Raw genomic sequence first — 23085 nt, forward strand, 5'->3', positions numbered from 1 at the left:
ACGGTTTTAAAACACCGGCTTTCTGGGCTCGGAGCATTTGGAGTAAAGTGCTATGATTTGCTTGATGGCAACTAGACTCGCTGTGTGCCTAAAAGGGGGACATTGCATGCTGCAGCTCAGAGGCACAAGCAGCTCCGCCATGCTAGCGGTGCAATGAGCATGGCTCAGAGGCACAAGCGGCTCCAGTCCATGTTGGACTGGGCGGGGTATGCCTGCAGTACCTGTTTTTGACCTAGGAATGTCACAGCTTAGATTCTTTTTTAAAAAAATATTTATTTATTTATTTATTTATTATGTATACAATACTCTGTCTCTGTGTATGCCTGAAGGCCAGAAGAGGGCACCAGACCTCATTACAGATGGTTGTGAGCCACCATGTGGTTGCTGGGAATTGAACTCAGGACCTTTGGACGAGCAGGCAATGCTCTTAACCGCTGAGCCATCTCTCCAGCCCACATAGCTTAGATTCTTAAGCGCTTAGTGATTTAAAAGCGCAAAGCAAAAATGTTCCTGGACAGTAAAGAATTACAGATTCACAATAGGACAGATTCAGACATAAAAGACCTTTAAATGGGTCATAGTGTTAGATAGACATATGTAGGCTTGGGAGAGAGAAGAAAAGGAGTATTAAAAAGTCATAAAGTAAAGTTAATGCTTTAAAAAAAAGGGTAAAGTCTTTAAAGAGACAGAATAAAGTAAAGTGATAGAGTAAAAAAAAGCCACGTAAAAATGGAAAATTCACAGAGAGCCTGGATTCTTTGTATTATTGTGCTTTCTTTGAATTTTTTGACTGTGAAGGAGCTAAGTACAGAGAGACATTTCATTGTATGGGCTGCCAAGCTAAACCAGAATGGATATCATAAGGGTATTATGACTTCAAAATTTGGGTCTAAGGATATGATGCTTTGGAAAAGAGGGTTTTCTTTTGTTTTCACAGAGGATGAGACCTTGTGGATTGCTTCTATCCCAATATAGAAGCCCTTCTGAAAGGTTGCTGTGAACACCCTCAAAAAAATTACTTCACTCAACTGCCGACTAAGATGAACCTAGCACATTGGATACACCATGAAAGACCTGATTAACAGTGCCCCCATTCAGGACGAAGCAGTTTGGAGAGAAATAACTGTGCTCATGTTCCCAAATATTGTTTATAAATGTTCTTTTACACTTAAAGGGGATATGATGTTGATATAAATAATTTACATTGGTATAAATTTTGCTTTACTGATAGAAATTTAAGGTCAATTTTGTTATATGTATTTTTGATATTGATGAAGGTATTGTGATTGTGTACTTCATTTAAAAATGTAATGTATAATTAAGAAATATAGGTTAATGGATAATCATCAATAATAGTCAAGCTTGTAGTCATGTTAGTTAGATTTTCTAGATATATAGAGATATATTTCAGTTAGATAGGCATTCTTCATATCTTTCAAAGACTACTAACCCTAACCCTAACCCTATATTCGCACGTCACGTTCAAGGCCAGTCTGGACTATATGAGGCCCTGTCTCAAACATTCTTTGTTTGTTTTCAAAGAAAGTTTGAAGTAGTTTTGACACTTTGAGAAATAAACCTAAGTGTCCTGTCCTGGTTTCAGGGAAGACTACATCTGCCCTAACGGCATTCCTTACCCAGCCATGCTGTGGACCCCTGAGCTGCTAATTACCCAAGCATGTAGGAAAGGAAAATAGGTCAGATCACACAACAGCCCAGGAGAGAATGCTAAGGATGTAAACACAGCTAAAGAACAGGCTAGGCAAGGTTCTGTTTCTTTTAGCCCAACCTGCAACATCCAACAGACTAGCCAAAAGGGTGAGCTCTTGGCTCACTGGAGTCTCAGTCTCAGTACATCAGGTGGAGAGTAACCGGGGAAGACACTCAAGATCAGCCTCTGACCCACCCAAAGGCTGGGTGCACATGTGCCCCCGCACATGTGAATATACACAGAACACATGTGTGCATGCCACACACACACCAACATACACAACAAATATGTAAAACATTTAAATAGTAACAAAAAAAAATCATTCCATGGGTGAAGAGCTTTTCTTGTTATTGACATTGCTGACACATTCTCTCCCAAGTCCTCTACTGGGGACTGAATGTGTACGGTGGACGACGGCTTCTCTAACAGTCTACCACCAATCCAGTATTCAGTAGGCACACCAGAAGCTACTGAGCTGTCCCCTGGAAACCAACATCAGAAAACTAGGAAGTTTCCTAGGGAGGTAGGTCTGGTTGCTCCATCCTCTACTGAGAGCCCCACCTGTCATGTCTCCATAGCCACAAGGTTTGATGTTTGACTAGTTGCGCCAGCATGTCTCCATGGCAACAAGGTTACATACAAGGAAGCAGCGGGTACCACCGGGGCCACATTTCCGTCTGCAAAGCCCCTAATAAACATGATCACTTCTCAACTATTCAGTCCTTCTAGTTAGCCTCTTGCCGACTGTCAGGGAGATGCTCAATGCCTCCGACCACAAGGCAGAGCCACAGGCTGGCCCAAGACACATGCTGTTGTGAAGTACATGGAAGAAAGCCTGGCCAAAGATTTCAAGCTTACCAACGTCCCTGAGAAACAGCAACCGGCACAAGCAGGCCTTGTGTGAAGAGTGGAACCTGGCTAGGGTGATGACCACAGGGAGCTTCTGAGAGAAGACAGGAGCATGAAAGGACCAAAGACTCTGGGAAACTGTAAAAAATCACCTACACGCGCAGCAAAAGTCAGGATAAAGTAAGGGACAGGCAGCTCTGACACCAGCAGAAAGACATGTCCAAATCTCCATCCATTGTCAGCACTAACAGATGGTCGTCATCAAAAGCCACAGCAGTGGTTCTCAACCTGTGGGCCACGACCCCCACATATCATATATCCTGCATACCAGATGCTTCCATCACGACTCATAGCAGTAGTAAAATTACAGTTGTGAAGAAGCAACAAAATAATGTCACGATTGGGGGTCACTACCAAATGAGGAACTGTATCCAAGGGTCGCAGCGTTAGGAAGGCTGAGGATCACTGCTCTAGAGTGTGTTAAACTCAGTCCGTCAGCCATTTGACTTCCTTTTTCAAAGTAAAGTTTCAGACATTTCCCTAACTCCTGAGGGTAGAATCTGGATTCCTTCAGCGGATTCATCTTAAGCAGCTTCTCTCGGGTAACAGTTTTCTTCGGGCTCTGCCAGACACCCTTCCTAGAACTCACTTTATCCATCTGAACACAAATGACAAACATGGAGACCCAAGACAGGCGTTTGGCTGAGTAAAACCCCACCCTCCAAAGCCCAGGCTCCTAATTAGAAATAAAGTCAAGTTTCTTTCTGTGCCAATGGACTCACCTGGGCCAGGTGATTGCTTCTGTCTAGGATCAAACAGGCAACCAGTGCTGGCCATCTTTCTCCTTGGTAGCCTTTTACAGAAAGAACGGAAAGTTTCATAGGCAAGCTAAGAAAGAAGGTCTGGGTTCTCAAGAGAGTTTTAGTATGTCTGCTGTGTGGCTCCTCTGAGTTCCTCCAGTGCTGATGCCTCCTGGCCTGCGAGGCTACTTTGTTTTAGGGATAAAAGGCCTTTTAAGGAAAACATTAGGGTGTAAACAGAGATGAGAAGGGACACTGCCAGAATGGATGCAAGGCTGGTTCCCCTAGCCAGACTGGAAAAACAGGCTGAGCATGGTCACCTGCCCGGCTCCGGGAATTTTTAGGGGCTGCAAGGAAGCCATTCGGGATAGACAGGCCTCCCGGTAAACAGCCAATCCAGAAGCCCCAAGCCCCAGTGAGAGCAAAGAAGTGGCAGCCTGTTAACCCTGGGGTAGATTCCTTTCCAAGCTCCACCAGCGAGCAACACAGCCCGGCACACTGCACTCCCCACTCCCCGCCCCCTCCCGTGAGCAGTGCTGCAGAAACCAAGCAAAGCAGCTCAGAACTGCTGACTCAAGGCAGAAACCCAGAACACCGGGCCAGAAATAGCCATGAGAATCGACGGAGAGAGAGCATGTCTGCGGGCAGAGCGAGTGAATGAGCGTGTCCGCCTGTGTGTCTGTGGTGTGTGGGAGTGTGTGTGTGTTACCGAGCCCTAAAAATATCACCTTCTTTACATAAAACATCCCAGAAGCTCAATCTGTAATTCTCTCCATGCCCCATGTCCTCATGGCTAGCCGCACTAGCACACAGCTGTCTGGAGATGCAGGAGGTTTGCCCTCTTGAATACTTAGCTCCTTAGGGATTGATTTGTACACATGAAGACAATTGTCCTGTGACCTCAAGACTGACTTGAGTCTTGACCTATTTTGCTGACCTTACAGAGATGTTGGGAGAGACCCCAGGGCATAGACATGACCAGGCTAACTAACTGTTTGCAGAGTCTCAGGAGTGCACGGCCACCATTGGCAGGGTCACCATGACTTCACCAGCAGCACCTGGATGCAGGCTTGGCCAGAGGAGACACTCCACAGACATAAGAATAGATGAAGATGGATGAAAAGACAGGCCACAAGGCCGACTCAGACTCCCTAGCACACGGTTATCACAGTAGTTCAGGCCGCCACTGTCTCCCGCCTGGACCACGATGACAGTCATATGATCCTCAGACCTCTTGCCTCTCCCTTGAATCCACCCTCCCCTCCTACCAGAAATCACCCCAAGTTAAATTCCATCTGAACTCTCCCTTGCTTGAAGAGAATAGATGGGTTTCCTTTCTCAACGCCTTGGATCCCAGTAACCCGCCAGGCCCCGCTGCAAGTCTCCCACCATTCTGGAACTAACTGGCAACTATGCCCATGGCCTAGGTACCTTCACTCATGCCTCTGCGGCTTCTCCCTGATCTGATGCCTGGGTCTGTGGACTGCTCCACACCCTCAGGGCTGGCATGTGAGTTGACCTTTTTCTACTCTTTGCCCTCACCAAGAGCCTATTCACACTGCAAACCTCTCTGAGTTATTTGGCTCATATATAGTCACTGATCACATTAACCCCCACGAGGTAGTTGCTACTATCCTCATTGTAAAGACAAGTGAACTAAGGCTGAGTGGTCAGGTCAAGAGTCCAATGTCACATAGCTCAGAAATAGGCCAAGTGACGTGTCTTTCTACCTTTATATCCCCTCCCTATACCACATTGCAGTGGCTGGAACCTGGCTTACTAAACACTGGAGTAGACCTCAGTCTGATCTACAGGGTCTAGCCTACAGAGACCCTCATCCCCAACAATTCATCCCTTTGCCCTGGCATGAGAGCATCATGTAGTTGTGCTATGGTTTGTGTATGGTCCATCCCCACAAAGTCACATAGGAGTTTAATCCCCAAAGCCACGAGTTAATGGCATGAACAAAGTGAAAATGGAATGAGAGATGAGGCCTTTGGGACATACTTAGGTTCAGATAATAGTGTATGTATGTATGTATGTATGTATGTATACTCATTCATTCTGAATAAGTCTAGGTAGTTTTATAAGAGGGACAGAAACCAGACAGACAAACAGGTTCCATGTCTCTTGCATGCAATGCTCTGTGGGGAAGCAGTAAAGGGGTGGGAGATGCGCTTCTTTTGAATCCTTCACACACTATTTGGACAGTCAGTCTCCCAAATGGTTAATGAAATACACATCTCCTCTCTATACAGTTACCCTGCCTTGTGCATTTCATTATAATAACAACCAGCAACAAAACCTAATCAAGACTCTGCCTAAAAAAATTGAACTGCTGATGCGGAAAACCATGCCGTGCAGTGAGCGCTTCCCAGGGAACTCCGGTATCAGCTTAGGAGAGAAGTTAAGACGTCCCTGTTCTCCTCTTGCCCCAGAAAAGCTCTTAGGTCTTGGAGGAGCTTTGGTAGAGGTATGGAAGCTATCTGGGCCATGTGGGAACAGTTTCTCAGAAAGCTTGGCAAGCCACAGGCTGTGCTTCAGGGCAGTGTTTCCCATGTCTGCTGCTCCCTGAGCCTCCTGCATTGGCACCAAGGAACCAGCTTCTTCACTGAGAGAGACAAGCTGCCTTCCCAGACTGCTCTCTCTAGGCCTGTTCAGGAAGGCAGCCCTAGGCGTAGGTTTTCAAGACACCAATTCTTAAGAGATAGCTGTCCCTAGAAGAGACAGTGAGAGGTCAGGTCTGAGGTCAGGGACGATGTTCAGTTGGGCTTTTGTCCCAGAGCACACTAAGCTCTTGGCCTCAAGTTCTGCAAGGCTGGCTCAGGCGGCGCTAGTCTGAGCGAGGGCTTCCAACTTGCATCCTTGAAGATTCTGACGGTCAGGCTCCCAACCTAGCCTCAGTCTCTACTGGCTTTACCAACAGCATGAAAGATGAGGGAAAAGCCTCAGGAGGTCAATGCTGGAGCAGACAGGAGTGTGGCCAGAAGTGTGACGTAGCAATCGCCCATCATCTCTTTCCCAGGAGAAGCTTGTGGCTTTTGGAGGGTTTGCTCAGCAAAACGCCGAGTCCTCTCTACGTGGTTTTCCCTTCCTCTCCCTTCAGGGCACATCTGTTCTGCACAAACATGTGGCCAAATGATTAGCAGTGGGCACAAGGGAGTGGGCATGCTCCTGTAGAAAGCCATTTAATCCGGAGTGTGGGATTGTGACAGCATGCCCCAGAAGCAGGAGGCTGCAGAAGGTGCCCAGCAGGCTTGCAAGAACAGAGCATCCACAGAGCTAAGGAGATGCACCTTTCCAGGCCCTGACTTGGAGAACAAAGCCACAGATGCCAGGCCTGTGGTTGCCTGTGCATCATAAAGACACAGGAGGCAGATGGCTCTAGCAGAAGACACTGCATGGAAAATGTAGAGCAGGGCTACAACCCCCACACCGTGACCAAGGGAACCTCAGACTCTGGCCAGGCTAGTGAATCAAGACTTGCATTTCAGTGAAACGAAGGGCTAATTTGTGTATTGTTGAAACCAGAGTTGACCCATTCAAAAGCCCATCCGATGGGGAAAGACGTGATTTACATGGACCCCTGAATCCGGGCCCTGGCCTTGTGACTAACGACATGGAGACAAGAGAGATGGAGGACACACACAGGCGATGGATGGAAACACAGACAGCCATGTCTGGTGCAGCTGAGCCAGGATATGGAGCCTCAGGGCACATCAGCCATCAGTCCTCGAGTGACTGCTGCCTTGACAGGCAGCTACCAAGGCCTTTTAAAAATGCAAATATGATCACATCACTGTCCTGCCAGGGGGCTTCTGGACACACTTAAAAGAAAGGCAAGGAAGCCCAGGGCTAAAGCGGTGTGCAACAAAATACAGAAGCCTTGGATTAGAGCCCAAAGTATTAAATAAATACCCATGAGTCCACACTGACATTAATAAGTGATTGAATACATTAGGAAATGGGGGAGAAGAAAGTAACCTCTCGAACAAAAGGATTATAAATAACTTATGCACCCTCCCCTCTTGACAGAAGGGAGCCCAGCTCCCTACACTGCAGAGGGGGCTGCACAGAATGACTTCTCTGCAGAAGTTATAGGATAGGCGAGGCAAGTCATTCAGTCAAGTAGCCAAGTCAGCTGTCACTGGGACCCACCACTTTATAAAAAACGATACCTTTAGGACAGAGAGTTGGCTCAACAGACAAATGTGCCGACGGCATAAGTCCAGTGACTGACTTGAATCCCTGGAACCCATGCGAAGGTGGAGAGAGAAAACCAGTGTCACAAAGCTGCCCTCTGACTTCCAAGGAAACACGGTGGCACAGCTTTATCTTAAACAAAAACTCAGAGGTCCTGAGTTCATTTCCCAGCAATCACATGGTAGCTCCCAACCATCTGTAATGAGTTTTGGTGCCCTCTTCTGGCCTGCAGGCATACATGCAGGCAGAACAATGTATACAAATCTTTTAAATAATAAAAACAAAAGATTTATTTTTCTTTTTGTGTGGTGTTTGGCCGGCATGCAAATGAGCCGTGTGGATACAATGCCAACAGAGGTCAGAAGAGGGCTGTGGGTGTCTTGGAACTAGCGTTACAGACAGTTGTGCACCAGCATGTGGGTTGCAGGGAACTGAACTGGGGAACTCTACAGAAGCAGCCAGTGTTTAACTTCTCAGCCATCTCTCCAGCTTCAGCTTAAGAGAGAGAGAGAGAGAGAGAGAGAGAGAGAGAGAGAGAAAATGATACTTCAACTCCTTCATCTTCTTCCTCTAAAACTCACGGCTACAGTCTAAGCCATAAGAAAAATAGTTGCCAAGTTCCAGCTGATGGCGCTCTGACCAGAACCGCGCAAACTCTCAAGGTCACCAAAAGAGGCAGGCCTGATAGCTGCCACAGCTAAGGGGCACCCAGGGAGACTGAAGGCAACAATGTTCTGAGTGGTCTCTGGGAGAATTGTCTATATTCTGCTAATCATATTTTAAATAAATGGTGATTGGCCAGGCAGGAAGTATAGGCGGGAAAACCAGACAGGAAGTAGAGGTGGAGCAAAGAGAATGGGAGTATTCTGGGAAGCAGGAAGCTCCCTCCGCAGTTCTGCCCAGACCACCAGAGAGGCAAGATGTAAACTGCCCCGCTGAGAAAGGCACTGAGCCACGTGGCTAACATAGATAAAAATAATGGGCTAACATAAGTTATAAGAGCTAATAAGTAGCCTGAGCTAATGGGCCAATCGGTTTATAATCTTACGGAGTCCTCTGTGTGATTTTCTTTGGGGCTTGCCAGCTGTGGGGTACCGGGCGGGACAGAAACCCCAACAAGCAGGCCCCCTCATGTTACAGGTCTCTGGGACCAAGAAATGGTGTTAAGGAAAAACTACAGACTCTGAATAAGGAAGCCCTCAGCTAACAAGAATGCATCAATATGGAGTCAGTGACAGCCACCTTAGCACACTGCTGTTAGGATGTCAGCAGAGGGGATTATAGAGCTGGGTTAGATAAAAGGAATATCTCTTTTTATCTTCTAGATTTTTCTGTAAACCAAAACTACACTAAAAATAAAACTCTCATTACCAAAGGAAGCAAAGAGAAAGACCCTAGTTATGGCCTCTGGTGGTAACCACCTGGCCCTGCCTGCTGAGACACAAGGAACTCCCCTTCCTACCTACCCCCCTCCCCCAGAGGCTCCAGCCTCTACAGCTCTTTCGGTTGAGCTCCCTTGTCCTGCCTTCTCTGCCCAGGGTCCTCACACATGCAGACACTTCTCAGGCTATGTCTATTCCTTCCCCAGTAACCTCAGCCCACACAGAATTAAGCCTGCTGGGCTTTCATGTCCCAGGAGAGCATCTTAATCTAAAGGCTCATTCTGTCTCCAGAGAACTCAAGGCTCCACAAGGGCCAGGCAGCGTGTGTCTTCTAGATTTGTGTCCTGTCTCTGGCATGGTGCCTGGCCAAAGCAACTCTAGTCCATGCCGCTGGCCCTCAGAGGCATAAACGAAGAAGACTTAACAAGTGCTGGAATAGAGTATCCAGAAAATAACCACGCCGAGGATCGGCACAGTCAGCTTAGCGCGACTTGGTGAAAGGCTTGGGAGCCTCCTATGTGGAACAAGCGGGTGGCGCTCACAGACACCCACTGGACTCAGGAAGCAGAAGGCAAGCTCTACGACCTTCAGACTATGCGTCAGAGAGCAGTCACCCTAGGATAAACTTGACATAGTCACATAACCACCATCGCACCCGAGACGCAAGACAGGCTCTGATCTTAGAGTCAAGATCTTCCGGCTCCCTCCTTGGCCACCACACTTGCCATTCCTCATAGTTCTGCGTTTCCCACAGTCTCCTGTGGAAACCTGTAGAGGGAATGTCCTCCCTCACAGGCTATCGGTTCTGCCTCTTGGAAGTCCCTGCCTGACTCACTGTGCCCCCTGCTACGGAAGAACTAGCTGCTTCAGGAAGCCAAGCTTGAAGCCAAGCAATTACAGACATGGCGTCAGTGCCTTGCAGGGCGCCATCCTAAACACAGCTCACCCCAGGGCAGGGGGAGAGACCCCCAGCCCTGCTTTCTCTGGCAGTAGCTGCAGAGGGGGGGGGGGGTTCCTGCAGATTACCTGTTTATGTTCTCGGCCAGGCGTTGGCAGGAGGTCGTGGGGGCTTTGATTCCATGGCTAGCTGTGGCGGAAGACAAGACTGCAAGTTCTGAGGCCGGAGGAGCAAGACTTGCATGGGCACAGATGGGGAGGCGCAGGGGACACAATGGGACAATTATTCCAACTGGAACTCGGCTCATTAATGGCACATTCATCAGTCCTTTCTTACCCCACCCAACCCACCCACACTTGTGGAGTGGACTATTTAAAGACATGGCATATTGTTCCCCGGGCTGCCACCGCCACCATCACACATACACGGTTGGGGCCACAGTCTCCAGTACGAAGCTCCTTCCTCATTTGACTCCAGAGAAACTGGGGATTCACTAACTGCTCAAGTGTTAGGGACCTTGGGTATTTTCTTGTCTGAGGTTTGCTCGAAGAAGATTTCTATAGAGAGGGAATTCTAACATAAGGGGCATGCAGTGACATTCTGAGTTGAAAGCTAAAACACAATTCTGCAAGTTCTTCACAATTTGCCCCCAAATTTCAAGAGAGAGAAAGAGGGAGGGAGGGAGAGGAGGAGGGAGGGAGGGAGGGATGAAAAAGCTGTTGGGTCACCCAGGAACCAGTGTGTGAGGCTAAGTGACTAGGGCCAGGATTAAAGGCAAGTAGCCTTCATGTGGTAGATGTCGCCCCCTCCTGGACGGCCAGGGAACCTGCCAATGTGCAGAGGTCTCGCAGAATGCACCTAGAACCACAAGCCCAAAGCCAAAATCTTGGAGCCTAAGAGGTTCTAACACTGGCAAAAGGCATGGCATCTACAGCCTGGGGAGCAGTTTTCAAATCAAGGGACCCTCCATTCTCTGCAACTAGCTGTACTGCTGTTGGTGGGAGCTGATTGGCTGAGGGCCTCTCAGAGCCAGGCTGGAGTCCATGACTCAGACAGGGCCTGAGACCCAGCCTGCAGTGGCAGCTGGGGTTTGAGGGTTTGTAGTCTGTGATGCAGGACACCTTCTTCTTTGGGGGACAAATAGCCATAGGAGCATGGGTTTCTGAGTCACCATACCCTGCTCAGTGCCAGCCTCGTGGGCTCTGCCTCCAGATGAGACCTGGCCCTGAAAGACAGCAGCCACCACATGAAGTGCCCGACCCTCAGGCTCAGGTATGGGAATTCTCACTGGCACTTAAAAATCTGTGGAGATTTAGTAGGCTCCCCAGAAACAACGCCAGCTGTGCCCCTCCCTCCCTTCTGGCTCTGCCCACCCTCTTCTGTTCCCATAAGAGGCTTTCCTCCTGGGCAGGCAGCTCCATCCTTGGTGGGGCAGCAAGACCTCACCCTCCAGTATCTAGTCCACTTCCTAACAGGCTCATATAATCTCCTCCACGCCTTACTGTGGCTGCACTTGTCCCGTCTCTCTACCCTCGGGAGATGAGCTATAAGCAACCAGGAGTAAAGACAGCTGTGTTAACTAAAGTTCCCAGAAAGAAGTCCCACCCATATACAGAGTCTACAAGACTGATCAGAACTTCAGTAATTCTGGAGGGTTAGAATATTTCAGGTCCAGAACCAAATTATCTTGAACTATCTTAGCCTCCTAAATAGACATTCACTGCCCATTTATATGTGTGACCTAACATCCTTTCATCTGTGCGGTAAATAAATCTTGCTGGAATATACAAACAGATCCCCAGCTTCCTTCCACCAATCGGAAGCTTAGATAGCATTGGAGGCCTATAACAGATTTCCCTAGTTTGCTGGGGAAACTATATGATGTTTCCACCAACGTATCATGACTTTCTTTCTTCTGTTACTATATAGGAACATCATGAGACTACATCCATGCTGAAACATGGAATTTGGGGGAACCGAAATAAACGGTCTCTTATTCCCTTTGATGTGAGAGCTATGTTGTTTTATCTTGGTATGTGTGTGTGTGTGTGTGTTTGCCCTGGCACACATTGTGGATGTCAGTGGACAGCTAACTCAGATGGCCAGGCTTGACAGAAAGTGTCACCCATCTCTCCAGCCCCAAGATCTGTTTCCATATTAATAGCACCCACATCTGCCCCGTGCTCCACAGTGACCCACTACCCAGCCTCGTTCGTCACACAGGTGAATGAACCCACAATGCCCACTGGCTATGGCAGAATGTCAGGAGTTCAGTCTGAGTTGGACCGCATTCCTCAAGCACCCCACAGGAGTCAGGAAAAAAACCAAGGGCCCAGAAAGTTATGACCCCTGTAGGCTGAATGAGAGGTAAGCCGGGCCTAGGGGAAACGCCTGTAACCCAGTACTTGGGAAGTGGAGGTCTAAGAATCATGAGGTCTAAGCCAACCTAGGCTATATAGTAAGACCTTGTCTTCAAACAAAATATAAAAAAAATGACTGCAAAGAAGCAAAACAAACTGCTGGGGGCTGTTTATCTCCTTCAGGGAGTTTGGCTCTGAACAGCCTTTAACATGCTTACAATCAGTAAAAAGCCAACTGCTGTTGGGCATGGCGGCATACAGCTTAAATTCCAGCATCCGGGAAAGGCAGGAGGATCTCTGAGTTTGAGGCCAGGCTGGTCCACAAAGAGTTCGAGGACAGCCAGGCCTACATTGAGGGACTCTGTCTCAAAGAAAAACAAAAAAGCAAACCACTAGTCTAAATTTTAGCTTTCTCAAGAGACTCCGCTGGCTGGGCTCCCTCCACTTCACACATCCTAGGAAGATTTAGTTTAATTAAAGGCACACTGAGAAAGGGGTGCTGCCTGCAATTTTATGGGTACTCTCTGTTGGATTAGAAGGGAAGTTACTGGAAAGGTAGGGAAGATGGCCTCAGATCTGCGGTTCCAGGACAGCTCACGGCCGAGGGTCTAACAAGGATGTTCTTAGATTATAACTAAAACTGTCCCTCCCAAGAACGTCACAGAGCATTTTCCAGGGTCACCCAGTACCAAGTTTCCCTCTGCTTGGTAGCCTGCACAACCCACTTGTCTTTAAAGCCAGCCATGTTCCCAAAGGGTCACCAGGCAGCTCCCTCCTCTCTTCCCCCCACTGGCCCCATCCTCCATAGTCACACCCTTCCTGGCCTGGCCAGTTCCCATCAGCTAAAGGCACCAAACAAATGACTCAACTGCTCAATTAAGACTGGGGCTTCCCTCCCACTGAAGCTAGTTCTTGGCCCGTCCAGCAACTGAGACAGTCAGGCCCCAGCAGGGAAACCGCGTGACTCACTACCACATGGGGCAGGCACTAGGAACCCCTTGCTTCTCTCTGTGTGCTCTTGGCACCCTACCCGCCGGAAGTCAGGACTATGGGATTTTTCCTGTTCTCAGAGGCTCGGGACCCCTAATCACCTCTTCCCACTGAATCACCTCCTTCTTCCGGATCAGTCCTTTCTGTCAGGCCACCCTTCCTCCTCTCAGAGCAGAACTCATGGGGTATCCAAGGATACCAAGGATAAACATCTGAGTTTATCCCCTTGGGTTCACAGCTACCAGAATGACCCAACTCAAAACTTACCTAATACCACTCCCTGGCCCATCTCCACAGCTCCCTGCTCCATACAGCAGATAAGGCCCCTAAGTCTCCCAAGCAGTACCGTTGCTTGTCCGGGCCCTGCATCTAGAAGGCCCTTGCACCTTCACATAGTCACCAAGCAATGAAATCCTCACTTGAAGAGAAGACAGTCGCCACCAGGCCTTCTGAGTATCTGGTCCTGCTAGGTCAGGAACCCAGAGGAGGCAGGAGTCTCTGCTACCATGGGTGGGACACGCTTAAGAACCTTCCACAAGCAACAGGTCCTCCCCTCCCTCATGGACCTCTTGGACCATGGAAAGTAGGACAAGTGTTCTATGTTCTGGGAACAGCAGACCAGGCCATGGAATCTGCAAGCAAAATGAATGCAACCAAAGGGCACCATGAACATCTCACCATGTTCTAACAAGCATCAGGAATTCAAGAAGCAGTCAGGCACAGGGCCTTCTGTGAGCGGCACTCTTGAGTGACAGCTCAAGTCACACACCGAGACAGCCTTCCCTGGGTCTAGATCTAGACCTTAAGTGCATGCCCTGCTCCCCTCCCTGCTTCCTGCAGAGAACTTTGGCTGCCACCGCAGGGACAGGAAGGACGTAGGAGTTCCTGGTCAGCAGCCTTGGCCAGCTCCTGTCTCTATTAGTCCCAAATGACCAGCCGCGACCATCTTAAAGACATTATTCCCAGGAAGGCAGGACTTCATAGCTGAGAGTCGCTGCCCAGGACCACTCCCAAGCCTGTGTTGGGTCCCATGGGGTGCCTGCCAAATTCAGCACAAGAAGGGCAGAGCAAATTCAAAATGGACTCACGTCTTTCCACTGTCTCATGTCACCTCTAGAGCAGTTCCACTGTCCTTTGAAAACCAATGAGTGGGTGGAGGTATGCAGAGTCCCTTCTGCTTGTAAATATCCATGACCCCTTCCTTCCTGTGTAAGGGATTCATTAGTGTTTTCCAAACCGTAGGAGAGTAATAATGACGCCAACTTCAGATTCGCGCAGGGTGTTTATAAATTTTGGAAGGCAAAGAGAAATGCTACTTTCATTTAATCTTTTTTTTTTAAATTAATTAACTGACAACTAGAGAAGACCTAAACAACCATGATCTAGTAGGCAGAGAGGATTTTTATCAAACTAGGAGTTGCTAAGCCCAGCCGGACAAGATCTTTGCCTGGCTGGGATCCACTGCCTACAGGTCAGTTTGCTGTCCTGAAATGGTTCTTAGCCAAGGTCCCATACAACGTTTGGTTCCGTTAGTGATTCGGCAGCAGTCAGTGTCCACCCCACCCGCAGCAGAGAATTCAACCTCATGATTGGCATGCAGTCCCGCAGCCAGAGAGCCCAGCTACGGAGAGAGGCGGTCCACAACAGTTATCCTTTGATTCCCTGTTCAGGGCTTTTGAGTCCCTTCTTGGCAGAGTTCCCACTGAAGAACTGATAGCAAATTTCATTTCAAAAATCAGCTGGGGCTGTCAAATGATGCCCCTGTCCAAGGACAAAGACCAGAGTGACTCGGGCTGTCACAAGAGGGTGATAACATTTCCCAAGGTGCAAGCTGAACACATCACGTCCTATCGCGCCAGATGGGCATCTTATCTCCCCGTTCACATCACCATCTGGAACACATTTAGCACACAGCCCTTCCTTACAGGCACTTGGCTCTTTTTTCATCCTCGAATCCCCAAGCGCACATGATCGCTCCCAGACCCGGGCAGGCCTTTCTGAAGGCCGAAGACTCAGCTCAGACTGAAAGTGGGAACCGAGCAACCCAAAGGAAACGGCTCTGAAATTGCTGCTGCGGTAAATACTGGACAGTCTGCCTGTGGTGTGACAGATGGAATGGGAACCGTGTGGGGCGGGGAGCATGATTCTGAGCTGCGACTTCTGGAAATGTCCAAAGCCCAACTCAAAAGATACTGAGAGAGGCCACATATCCAGATATTTCCAGCTGCTAGTGAGAGCTACCAGCACATGGACACCAGTCCCCCAGGCGCGTTTGTAAACAGCCCCAACATGCTGAGCTATGGATTTCAGAGACCAGGAGGTAGGGCAGGGGAATGGCAGGTCAATTACCCTCCCCCCACCCTCTTCGTTTTAGCCACACCCCCTTCACAGAGCTAAATTGGAGTCCAGGAGAAGGGCGGCATCTTCAAGCTTGACCCAAGCAGATCTTCCGCAGAAAGAAAATATTAACTGGGGGAAAAGTCATCAACAACAATCATGCGCAGACTACAGGAGAGACTTTGAGCCGTGCCGGAAGAGGCCTCCAAGTCTCACCTTGGCGGCGCCTGTGCATGTGTGAAGTTTCCTTCTATGCCCCAGCACCTGCCGGGGAAGACACAGACGAGATGCAGAGAACAAAGAGAGGCTGGTCTCCGATGTCAAGGGCATTGGGGCACAAAGCCCAAGGGCCCCAACCCCGATTGAAGTGGCTCACTAACCTCAAAACTGCTTGTTAGTATAAACCATTCGAAACGGTCGCTATTTGACAATTGCCGATATGATGGTCTCTCGTGATCTAATGGTCACCCGCTGGGAGCTGGGAACACAAAGATTCTAAACAAACACACAAGCGGACCTCACCATGTGGAACAGGCAGAGAGAGTGTGGACCGAAAGTCAAAGGAGCTGTTAACGGAGTTCTGTCCTTCAGACTGGCAATGTCTTTTCTAAATTAAAAAAAACATAAACAGCAGCACTTCCTGCCGTTTGTGACTCAGCGATTAACTGTCTGATTATCATTATCCTTGAATTCGCAGAGCTCCTCCGGCCTCTGTCTTCCAAGTGCAGGAATTAAAGGCGTGCCCCACCACTGCCTGGCAACTGCCTGATTATTAAATCTATAATTTTATAGATTTATAAAATAAATCTATAAATTTTATAGACTTATAGACTATCTTCGAAACTATACCTTTCGGAGATAGTGAATCCACTCAAAGACAAAGAATTGTATTGTGCAAGCAGACAAGAACAAAACCACTACAAGATTTGGGAACAAAAGGAAAAAGAGAAGCAGGGACCCTGGGTTTCCGCCTAAGCTCCACAGAGATGTCTGCAGGCATTCTAGCAGGGCCACCATGCCTCCCCAATGTCAGACGCTTTTGACAGAAGTCAGAGGCAGGTTCAGCCACCAACTGCTGGCCCAGTTGCTGCGACCAGGACAAGACTGTCTCCACCTAGTGTGTACCACATGTGGGCCCCAGCACGGCAGCAGGGACATCCCTGCGGACGAAACCCCTCAGATTTCTAAGCAGAGACTTGGGTGGGGCAAGTCTGACTCCCACCAGCTCGTCTGATGAAACCTAAAGTCTGGAGTGAAGCAGGTAGGTGAGTAGTTTTCCAATGGTATCCAAGGACTCCTCGGGATCCGCCGGGGTTCCAGACCAGGAAGAACACAGTCCACAGTCCAGCGATTCCTGACGTGACCTTCGTAGCCTGTTCCACTGCCTGCTAAGTGACACAGCCAGAAGGCTTCTCTTGGAAAACCATCCTGTCTTGCTGTTTATTTATTTAGGAAAATATGGAACAAATGAGAACGCAAACGGCTGTGGACAATGTGGTCATTTCTAAAATGTCCTAGAGGACTTGAGCCCAGGTTTCTGGGTCACCCAGAGACGTCAAAACCAAAACAGAACAAACCATAGGAGCAAGTTCGCCATCCGCACAGAGGACATGAAGAGGTCGCTCTCCTTTCACCTGAGGGATACCTCCGAGAGAGCACCAGCTCCCTTCCCATGAAGAGCACAAGAAACTTGAGGATTTGACACCAGAGCATCAACAAGCGATCCTGAGTGGGGGTTCTCTTCTCTCCCTCTCAGGAGGTTTACACACGCTCCTACTCTGATTTCTGTTACTTCGTTGTTAAATCTTTGAGACAGCCTCACAGAGCAGGCAGGCATCCCTTGTAGTGGAGGCAACGGTGACTTGTTCTGCCTCCCTAGTGCTGGGATCTCAGACATGAGCCACAGTGCCTGGCTCCATTTTCTTGAAATACCTTTTTTACTTTTTCCTAATTTTTTTTATTGCATTTGTGTGTGTGCGCGCACGCATGCACACACGTCTGCAAGCAGATGCACACATATGGCATGGCGTGAGTGGGGAAGTCTAAGGGCAGTTTGCAGGAGTCGCACCTTTATTTACTGAGCCATCGTGCTGATTTAAAAAAGTATTTAAAGGAGAGGTGATTGACAGCTAAGAGTGCTTGCTGCTAGTTCCCAGCATCCATATCAGGTGGCTAACAACCTGTACCCCTAACTCTGGGGGATTCAAAACTTTCTTCTGGTCTCTGAGGGAACCTGCATACATGTGGCGCACACACGCATACACATAAATATTTTTTTAATTAAAAATCTAAAAAAATAGTTGCGAGTTATAAGGAACTTTTTTTTTTCTGAGCATGGTTGTGCACACCTTTAATCCCAGCACTCAGGAGGCAGAGGCAGTTAAATCTCTAAGGAAAAGGATAGCCTGGTCTAAATCAATAGTTCCAAAATAGCCAGGGCTACATAGTGAGATCTTGCCTCAAAAACCACTTTTTAAAAAGTTTTTATTTTAAATTCTGTTGTTTAGCAATCTCCTCAAAGATAAAACAGTTGTGACTGGGATGTTCCAGAGCCGTGGTTCTCACCCTTCCTAACGCTACGACCCTGTAACACAGTTCCTCATGCTGTGCTGACCCCAACCGTAAAGTTATTTTTGTTGGTCTTCATAACTATAATTTCGCTACAGTTATGAATAGTAATATAAATATTTGATATGTGACCCCTAAGGAAGGGTCATTTAACTCCCAAAGAGATTGCCAACCACAGGTTGAGAACTGTTATTCTAAAGGCAGATGAAGCATTCCATCCTGCAGGGAAGTGCCTTAAAACTCAGGAAGTAGACAACTCAAAAGCTTCAGAAGCCCCTGAAACTGACCAGAATCACTAGGCTCCTCAGTAGGACGGCTGAAAGATGCTCAGAAGAGATGGTCTCCAACTCGCTGAGCCGCCTGCAGGCTGTGTAGTGTATTCCAGGGTCCCAGCTTTCATGAGCTGTCACCCACACTGGGGTGGGCTTTGGTGACACCGCTGTCTTTGAGTCATTTCTGATCCTGTAGCCCCTCACCCATTCTCCAGAAAATAACCCCAGTAAAACTCGGTGATTCACCAGTTTGGACTCTGGTTGTATCCTTACTTTGGTCTGTCACTGGTACTCTATCTGAGGACAGTAAAAGTTTGCTCGCATCTCTCCACAAATATTGTCACCCAAATTGAACAAACAGCAAGCCTTGTTTCTGCAGCAAGCCAAGCCATGCCCCCATCCCACATCTTCCTTTATCTCCTGCCTACTCTAAGCGGGAAGGGGAAGACAGTCACTTTTGAGGTTAAAGTCACTACCGCACCCTCCAGGATGCGCTTCTTAGTCACTCCAACAGGTGGGCAGGGGTTAGTCCATTTGCTGTTTGCAATTCACAGCAATGGTCTATGGAATTCACAGATATGACTCAGCCAACACCAAACCACTTGGATGGGGCGGGGGATATGCTCTAGGTTCCCGAGAGCCCCTGGGAAGACTTTGATCAGTCAGTCTATCCAAATGCAACCTTTAGTGTGTGTGTATTTCTATTTGAAAGCATCCAAGGTCACACTCTGATTTACTAGCACCCTACTCAGACAATGGCATTAACTCCTGCCAGACAGAGCAAAGTTTCAGTGACCCCCATATTTTCTTCACTGGGCACATTCAGGCTCCTCTGAACTTCAACATTGTACATAGGGGTTGTTCCCAACAGCAAGATCACCAACAAAAGCACCAAAGGTTTCCAGTGCACCATGAAAAGGTCACATGTTCACAGCACGAGAGCCGAAACATTGAGAAAGCATCTTCCAGCTGACAGCGCTCATGTTGAGTAACTGCATTGTTTGCACTGCTCTCAATACATCTGCAAAGGACTGAGGGGGAGCCATGAAAACTGACTCTGGGGTTATCATCAAGTCTTGCTGAAGAATCAAATTCACAAATATGGGCTGAATAATGAGAATTGATTGTATTTTATGACAATACAATTTTAATCACCTTGGGTGACCAAAGTGAAACCGACCAACGGCAGTTCCTAAAGGGACTGCCTCGTTCCCACCAACCTAGTGACACCCTCCTCCTGCACAAATGCTCTGGCTCTCGCTGGCTTCTCTTGAGTTGAATGCTTCCCTGATTTTGGCTCCTGCCTCAGTCTTAGCTATTCTTCCTCTGGGAGGCAAGGTCGGGAAGCTGGCCTAGTCCTCGGTACTAAGAGCTGACCTATGCTGATTTATGCTGACCTCCCTTCTCAACCTGCATTCTGTGGTCACTCCTAGGTAATGATGTAGATGACATCTGCCAGGAATGAGGTTAGGAGGATGCTGAGCATGCCAATGCACCTGCCTCAATATGGCTGCTATATGGCCTGAGCCTGTTAACACTTGGGAACCTGAGTCAGTGCATCTGTGAGATGCAGCCAGAACAGCACTCCATCATCCATGGGCCCTGTGAGGGTCCACAAATCAACTCAAGATGGTGCACACAGTCATCCTACTGTGTCCCACGCTAAAAGAGGCCTGGGGCAATCCTACCAAAAGCAATCTACAGATTCAACACAATGCCCATTAAAATCCCAGCAAAATTCTTCACAGACCTCAAAAGAACGGCACTCAACTTCATATGGAAAAGCAAAAAAAAACCCAGAATAGCCAAAACAATCCTGTACAATAAAAGAACTTCTGGAGGAAACACAGTCCCTGACTTCATACTCTACTACGGAGCTACAGTACTGAAAACAGCCTGGTATTGGCATAAGAACAGACAGGAGGACCAATGGAACCAAATAGAAGACCCAGATATCAACCCATACATCTTCAAACACCTAATTTTTGACAAAGAAGCAAAAAATATCAAATGGAAAAAAGAAAGCATATTTAACAAGTGGTGCTGGCATAACTGGATATCAACATGTAGAAGAATGAAAATAGACCCATATCTATCACCATGCACAAAACTCAAGTCCAAATGGATCAAAGACCTCAACATAAAGCCAGCCACACTGAGCCTCATAGAAGAGAAAGTGGGAAATATACCTGAATGCATTGGCACAGGAGACCACTTCCTAAATATAACCCCATCATCACAGACACTGAGAGAAACAATTAATAAATGGGACCTCCTGAAACTGAAAAGCTTCTGTAAAGCAAAGGACATGGTCAACAAGACAAAATGACAGCCTACAGAACGGGAAAAGATCTTCACTAACTGCACATCAGACAGAGGTCTGATCTCCAAAATAAACAAAGAACTCAAGAAATTGGTCACCAAAAGAACACATAATCAAATAAAAAAAAAGGAATACAGATCTAAACAGAGAACTCTCAACAGAGGAATCTAAAACGGCTGAAATTAACCCATTTCTATTAATCTATGTATCACCACAAGGCCGTGGCCTACTGGTAAGGTTCCGGCATCTTTCTCCTTCAGCAGCTACATAGCATCTTTTTGACTCTGCTTACTCTCTCTATATATCTGTTTGAATTTCCTGCCTGGCTTTATTCTGCCCTGCCACAGGATGAAGCAGCTTTTTTATTAACCAATGGTAATAGAACATATTCACAGCATACAAAATGTGTACAGATGGAGACTATGAATATAAACTAAGATGTGTACAGCCAGAGACTATGTCAGTTAATATTGTCAGCTTGGAAGGATTTAGAACCACAGAGGAGACAAGTCTGTGGGCAGGTCTAGGAGGGACTTTCTAGATGGGTTAACTGAGAAGGGAAGGCCTACCCTAACTGTGGGTGGTCCTGTGCCATTAGAGGAAGTGGCAGAGTGCCAGAGGTCATCCCTCTCTGCTTCCTGCCTATGGGCCCTAAGTAACCAGCTGCTGTGCAGTCCTGCGGCTGTGCCTTCTGTGCCATGATAGACTGGACCCTCAAACTGTGAGCCAAAACAAATCCTCTGCCCCACAACTTGCTTTTGTTGGGCATTTGTCATGGCAACAAGAAAAGTAACTAATCCAGAGACCCAAGTGTTGATGGCAATGTGCACTGTGTAATTATTTATAAAAATGTGTGTGTGTGTGTGTGTGTGTGTGTGTGTGTGTGTGTGTGTGTGTGCGCGCACGCACACACGGGTATTAGCCCAGTCTCAAGGCCACTGCTAAACAAGTCTGGTCTAAATGCAAAGGCTGCAGGAAAAGGGGGAGGTGAAGCTGAATCCAGGCCAAGCAGGGGGTAGCAAAGAACTGGGGTGTGAAGGGCAAGGAAGACGGAAGGACTGTAGGAGGCAACAGGACAAAAGACGGAGCCAAGAGTCCAGGTCTCTGTGCTGGGCAGAGGCCCAAGAACCTGGCTCCTCTTCCCACGCCCTGCTGACGCCTCTGTTCTCTGATCATCACCCAAAGACAGAAGAAAACAAGCAGCTGGACAAGCTGATGTCCCAGCAGCCAGCAGGTAGCCAGCTCCCTAAACCAGGTCCTGAAGCAGCAATACACTCTCTGGAGGGCTTCCAGTGTCCTTTCAGAGTATAACGAAGGCCAGAAGAAGCTAAGCCCTGGAACAACCTACTGTGCTTAGAACAGGTAGACAGACACTGTGAGAAACGAGTGTGGGGATAGGGAAGAGAAGGAGGGAGAACTCATGGGGCCTGGGCTCAGGCAGCCCCAGCCATGTTTCTACTGTACCTCTGGACTGTCAGATGTGTAGCGACTGAGCTGGCGTTGTCACCATGATGGGAAGAGTCAGCTAAGGGTGGGTGTCCCAGGTCTGCAGGAGCAGCTGGCTGGATGAAATTATCGGTTCCAGGGGAGCTACGGAGAAGGAAAAAAAAGAGTCAAGAAACTCAGGAAGTTCCCAGGAGATGCAGATGTATTTTAACATCTGGCCCTGGGCAGGGCTCACACTCCCTCTCTGTAACAGGAAGGAGATAGCTGTGCTTCATATAGATAGTCCAAAGATATGCTGGTCCAGGAAGAGTGCTCTATCCATGGCTCAGCACAAGCAAGTACAGAAACCTGTAGGAGGAGGTTAGCGTTTACAGCTTCCACCCACCGTAGTCAAGCAACCCCTTTGGGGTGTTGTTTTTATTACCACTTAGAAATAAAGGCACAGGCAGGTTGAGTAACTCAAGTCTGACCTCAGCAGCCACCTTCTCCTTCACCACACCTGGCTGGACCCCCAAGATGGAGGAGTAAGAGAAAGGTAAGCAACTCCCAGTGCAAGGCCATTCCTATCTTTGAAGACCATGATTAGGAAGGAGTTTGACATTCTGCAGAACAGGAAAAGGTCACTGTAATTAGAGCACAGACAAAGTGGGGCTATGGAGGGAAGAAAGGCATGCGAGGTAGGTCACAAGATCAGGGGGAGAAACTAGGACTTGGTCACAAGCCAAAGGACTAGCCTGAAGCTTCTAAATGGTCAGGCACCAATCGGGGCCCCTGGCATGTGTATGAGTGAGAGTAGGTGGGCCCAGGAAACGTCCTAAAACTACATTCTAAAAACCAGTGGGTAGGCCCAAATGTATGCCCATGCATTAATATTCTCTGTGGGTCCTACCCACCATTCCAATTCCTCTGGGGCAGCCGCTGGAGCCCCATGGCTACACATAGGGGT

General features: G+C 48.1%; 1 protein-coding gene across 19 annotated transcripts in view; it reads right to left on the reverse strand.

Moving 5' to 3' along the window:
• Positions 1-23085, reverse strand: part of Tacc2 (transforming acidic coiled-coil containing protein 2) — a 212040-nt gene that overhangs the window by 76144 nt on the left and 112811 nt on the right. For 17 of the 19 annotated variants that reach the window (XM_085693203.2, XM_085693197.2, XM_085693201.2 and 14 more), the window contains one exon: positions 22158-22283. The exons of the other annotated variants lie outside the window; for them this stretch is intronic. In XM_085693203.2, coding sequence (XP_085549329.2) covers positions 22158-22283 — 126 coding nt within the window. The remainder of the gene's footprint in view (positions 1-22157; positions 22284-23085) is intronic. 19 annotated transcript variants of the gene reach the window in all.

Source organism: Myodes glareolus, chromosome 7 (assembly GCF_982192425.1).
Source record: "Myodes glareolus chromosome 7, mMyoGla1.1, whole genome shotgun sequence".
In the NCBI taxonomy this organism is placed as follows: domain Eukaryota; kingdom Metazoa; phylum Chordata; class Mammalia; order Rodentia; family Cricetidae; genus Myodes; species Myodes glareolus.